Raw genomic sequence first — 5,663 nt, 5'->3', positions numbered from 1 at the left:
GCCTTCGCCCTTCAGTAGCCGGGATAGGCTCCGGCACCCCCGCGACCCCGAAAGGGAAGCAGCGGTCAAGAAGATGGATGGAAGGATGGATTTTTTTTATTTTTTTAAACTTTACATGACAATTTTCAATTTCCAAAGGTGGTGGGAGAATGGCACTTCAGTCTCATCCACTGTGACATCCTGCTCACCTTGGACGTGATGATGTGCACCGCCAGCATCCTCAACCTGTGTGCCATCAGCATCGACAGGTAGATTCCTCCTCTGCTTTTAATTTGAAGGCATTCAAACACTGATTCTCATTTCTGTCTTCCAACTAAAATTGATCAAGACACTCCAAAATATAAAGTTTCACTGGCAGAAAATGCCTGAGGAGACAGGATCATTGCAGTGTGCTTCATCATTCTTTCCCCATACCCTAGTCTTCACTGGGGATAATCAAGTGCTTCTTTTAATTGGAAAGTAGTAATCAATGTGTAAATTAAGAGGGAAAAATGCAGACAAATAAGTTGTTTCAGCAGGTTAAAAACCTCAAATTTGTAGTTTTCTTTTTTATATTACTTTTAAAATCTAAAATTATTAATTTTATGTAATTTCTCAGCTGCTGTGGATGCCTATATAGTGATAAAGCAATCACGATCTTATCTAAAAATTAAAAAAAACACAAATGTGCATCCCTGAGCTTTCCCAGAAATAATCAAAAATAAAGACGACAAAAGTTTGAAGATGTTTTTTACTCTAGGGGAGCAGATCAGAACCCATCTGCACTCTGTTACAAGTTTGAGGGAAATCTGTGTGTTTGTGTCCTTTTTTATGCAGCTATTTGTCATGGACACCCCTTTTTTTAGGATTGGTCGTCAACCTCACCGTCTCCTCACCAATCCGGTGGGAGGTGAGGAGACACCCAGCGGGCAGGTCATCTGCAGCTGTGTGCTAATTCCTCTGACAGAGAGACACATTCAGGCCACATTAGGTTGGAATTGTGTAAAGCAGCACTAAGGACAGAGTCTTTATTAATTTATCATAGCAATCCAAAGAAAATGAGGACATTTGTAAGTTGGAAACGGAAAAAAAACATATAAAAAAAAGCTAAACCTCAGGTTTTTTAATAAGTTAAAGTCTTTTCAGTTTTATATAACCTTTGCAAACTCAAGAGTGATTATTTTATTCCACTGCTATTATCAAGCACATAGGATTACAGTATCAGTTTATGAAGTGTCCACAAAGCTGAAGACTTTTTATAGCGAAGTCGGTAAATGTTATGAATAGCTATGGTTATTAAGAGTTATTTTCATAACTCTAGTGCTGCTCATGATCACAATTTGGTTCTGTATTTAGAATATTTCACTCCCACCCAATGCACATGAAATATGCATGCACATTTCACAAGAGCTGCACAGAGTTTTCTGTAACTGAGTCATCTAGAGAGGAAAAAAATCTAATAAATTCTAGTAGAGATTCACAAATCAGCAACAAAGATTATAAAACAAAATCTGTTAGATTCTTACAGATGAAAATTGGGTTTTTGGTATTTTTAACATCTTCTTAACAAGAAAAGAATGAGCTAAAAATGCATTTCTGATTATTTATTTATGGAAATCATTGTAAATTAGTGGCAGACAAAAAAAGGCATTTTGAAAATGATCATATTTGTGATGTAGGAAACTTTCTGGTCCGAGCTCTCAACAACAAGAGGCGAATTTCCAATGAGATACTGCAGAAACTGTGCAAGGAAACGACACAATTTTTTTTTAAATATCGGCAAAAAACGGCATAACTATAATTAAAAGACCACTGGGAACTAGGGATGGGTATCAAGTCCCGATCATAAGCAAAACTACTTTATTATTATGATTTTTTTTAATTAAAGATTATGGGATTCTTTTTTAACCTTTTAAGACATCACATTTTGGGTTTTATTATCACAGTAGCTAATATTCTTTACTTGGGCAGAGAAATAAAACAGGCATATCAAAGAACAGCTCGGGTCTTACGGGGTTAAATCGCAGAGCTAGCATTTAGCACAGTTAGCATCACCTGTGTCTCTCTGTTGGAGAGATGGAGAGCTTAACATTGAAAAAGAACTGATAACTGATCTGTTTTCTGTTGAAATGCATTTGTAGGTTGTAGGTTTGTAGGTGCGGATCATAATAAGAATAAATTAAACATCTGATCAATCACGTGATTGGATCGGGACATCCAGACTGGGAATGCTTTTAAAGTAGCTCAAAAGATGATAGGATTGGGACTTTAAGATTATTTATATTTGTTTAGAAAAAAAATATCTTCAGAGTTGGGTGAAATACCTTTAAGAAATCTGCCCTCAACTTCTAAGAAAATGATTCACAGTTTAAAGACTCTTCGCTTTGGCTAAAACACCTATTTACCTGCAAGAAAGTGGGATTGTTTTAAGAGGGACAATAATAAAACACTTTACAAAATAGACTGAGTCATCAACCATCATTACTTTGTACATATATATTTTTTTAAAGAAAACAACTCTTCTGTGTTTCCATGTGGTGTAATTTCAATCAGGGAAAACAAATGTAGCACGCTGTGTTTGACATAATCAGTGTTTTTCTGTTACTCCAAATAACGTCCAGAATCTCTCTTTAATCCACATTAACTGCTGTCAACACCATCAGCTCAGTTGTTGCTGAGCTGTAAACAAAATGCTACAGAAGAACACAAAGCAATCACTGGAAGTTTCCTTTAACTTCTGCTTTACAATCAAAGTTCAGCTTTTCTTTTTTCATTTTTTTTTTCCTATGAACCTTGGCGAGCCAAACTGCTTGTGTTCAGGTGGAGATCCATTAAACCAGATCAATATTTTTAGCTTTAGGGCAGAGAGAGTTTGGAACTTTGAGCATGTTTTTCAGGAGTTTTTATTGACTTCCCTTAAGTTTTTTAAAAAGATTTTGATTGAAGCAATGTTTCAGATGCTGCTAAAGAAAAATGGGCAACACCATAAGTCAGGGGTCTGCAACCTTTAAGGCTAAAAGAGCCATTATTTAACAAATGCGCAATATTTATGCTGTTTTGGCAATAAAACATGTATTTATAAATGTAGCTTTTAAATATTTCAATAATTGAATTACAGAGTGTCTATATGTTGGTTTTTGACAGCAGCACACACTAATTCCTTTCAAAATAAAAGCCACCCTGTGTCAAAAACGGTCCTCACGCTGCAGCAGATTTAGTTGAATTAAAAACGCAGGACAGTCATTTTAAACTCCATTTGTTTAAACTTTAACCACATTAGTGTAATTCACCAAAATAAAAAGCTTTTAGATTTTTATTTGACTAACTATAAATTAAAAACACAAATTTAAAGAACATTTCTACAGAGATTCTGTCAGTAAATTCATTTTTTTGCTTAGTTGTTTGACATGTTACTAATCTAAACGGAAATGACAAAACATAAATAACTAATCTAGTATTTGATCAAACCTTAGGATTTTTCATTAAAGCTAAGGAGCCACAATAAAGAGATAAAAGAGGTTGCAGACTCCTGCCATAGGTCTTCTGCAAAATCTTATAAAGATATATATTGAACTTCCCAAAATCAACAGTTTCTCTTTAAAATTCTAAACTTTTGTAGAAAAATACCAATTTTGAAAAATTCCAGATCGAATTCGAAGCTCCAGTTTCTGGAAATGCTCATTTCCTGTGTTCTCTCTGAAGAGCTCTTGTGTATGTTGGTCTGTGACCCTCCAGCTGCTGTTGGGATTATCAGCATCTGCACTTCAGTTTACCTTCACCTGCGTTCACAGGAGATCCCTTCTGGCTTTAAAACCAGAAAATGACGAGTCTTGTCAGTTTGAGTGGAACCTGGAAATGTCGAGTTTACTTTCAAATACATGAGAGCATGCGTCTCAGAGGATACACTATACAAGCCGTTTGTTTTGCTTCATTTGATGCTGAAATGTGAGCAGCGTGAGTTCTGGAAAAAAGGCAGCAACATGACTCCTGCGGTGTCTGACAAACCTGTGTGCATTCATGGTTCCAGATACACAGCGGTGGCCATGCCGCTGCTCTACAACACCAGGTACAGCTCCAGGAGGAGGGTGGCCGTCATGATCGCCGTGGTCTGGTTCCTCTCGTTTGCCATCTCCTGTCCTTTACTGTTTGGTCTGAACAACACTGGTAACTTCACTTTTGAACTTTTGGCATCCAATATTACATAAAATCTGAAATAATCATCAGTTTCTGACAAACCATGGACGTCCTTTAGTTTCACGAATCCATTCCAGGAACTATATGGGAATAATTAATCCAAGAACAGAAATGGAACAAACAGATAAACTTCTCAGATCTGCTGGTTTTTAGCTCTTCTTCATGTTCATCAAAGTTTTATGTTGTTGTGGAGATCATTCTTGTCAGGCGTGATGTCACCTCTCACATTGACACCTTTGACACAAGAGACTTTGGTTAAAACTAAGTTGTAATAATGACTGTCAGAATGCGTAAAGCAATCCTCCCTCAACACTACTTTATTATGAGAAGTTACAGTTAGAGCATGATTCTGCAGCCTTCGGCTCCGGAGCCATTTGAAGCTCTTTCACCCTCCAATATTGCTTTTTTATTAAAGTAAAAATAAAAAAAAAAAATTCTACGTTTTAGAAAAAGGGGAAAAAAAGTAAACCAACTCAAACTTTAACTCGTTTACAAACAGTTGAAGGACAGTGCGTATCAGAAGTCGAACTGACACATTTGGACACATTTTTGTGCGTCTTGTCCTGTACTACAATAAAATCAATGGACGTTAATGAGCACAACCAGTATTAAGATGCACCGAATTATTAAGCGTATTTTTTATTTTTGAAAAATCAAGGAATTTTAAGTGTGTTAAAAATATGGCAGGGGTCACTTAATTTAGCTTGGATTTCACTTTGGTTTGTTAGATTTACATTCCTGGTACCAACAACAGTGAAATGAACTATTTTTGTTTAATCACTGCTGACATTCCACTTGCTACTACTACTTTTGCTGCATTGAGATGATCATATGTGACTGAGTGTCTTTTATTTTGAAAGGAACTTCTGTCAAAAGTTTAAAAAAAAATACTATTTTCTTTTAATGTTTGTGTTTTATTCATGCAAAATGATGGCATAAATACAATCACTGTCTTTTTTTTATTTTTAAAGGAAGACTTTGTGTCTCCTACTGATTGTAGTCAGTGAGAAATCAAGTCGAATGACTCCTTGAGAATTGAGACCCTCATTTAGAGCATCAGTCTGTAACTTTTAACACTGAAAGAACCATTTTGGTCGACTTCTTACTGATTGCAACCCAACAAAAGCCACAAAATCTTACTTCACCCTTAAGTAAAATTAAACTGATTTGCATTTTTGTTTAGGTCACAACATAAGCAAATTTTGGTTTATTTATGGTTCATAAAAAAAATGAATCATCAAAGAATATGTTTTTTTTTTAAATATAAAACACTTACAAGTTTTGACAGAAGTTTTCTATGACTTCCTTTCAAAATAAAAGACACCCTGCACCACGTAGGATCATGTCATCACAGCAAATGTAGTAGCAGGAAGTGTGATGTCTACAGGGTATGGCAAGCCTTTATATCAGGGGTCTCAAACTCGCGGCCCGCGGGCCATTTGCGGCCCGCAGGATGATGATTTGCGGCCCCCGTCTTCATATGAAAGATT

The 5,663-nt window shown here is 36.0% G+C and overlaps 1 protein-coding gene across 1 annotated transcript in view; it reads left to right on the top strand.

Annotated features, from left to right (window-relative positions):
* drd2l (dopamine receptor D2 like) overlaps positions 1 to 5,663 on the top strand; it is a 31,840-nt gene that overhangs the window by 15,334 nt on the left and 10,843 nt on the right. The window contains exons 3-4 of the mRNA XM_036216047.1: positions 139 to 248; positions 4,007 to 4,143. Coding sequence (XP_036071940.1) covers positions 139 to 248; positions 4,007 to 4,143 — 247 coding nt within the window. The remainder of the gene's footprint in view (positions 1 to 138; positions 249 to 4,006; positions 4,144 to 5,663) is intronic.

This window comes from Oryzias melastigma, linkage group LG16 (genome assembly GCF_002922805.2).
Source record: "Oryzias melastigma strain HK-1 linkage group LG16, ASM292280v2, whole genome shotgun sequence".
NCBI classification, from domain to species: domain Eukaryota; kingdom Metazoa; phylum Chordata; class Actinopteri; order Beloniformes; family Adrianichthyidae; genus Oryzias; species Oryzias melastigma.
The sequence above is the reverse complement of the archived record's forward strand: the minus strand, read 5'-3'. Positions and strand labels throughout refer to the sequence as shown.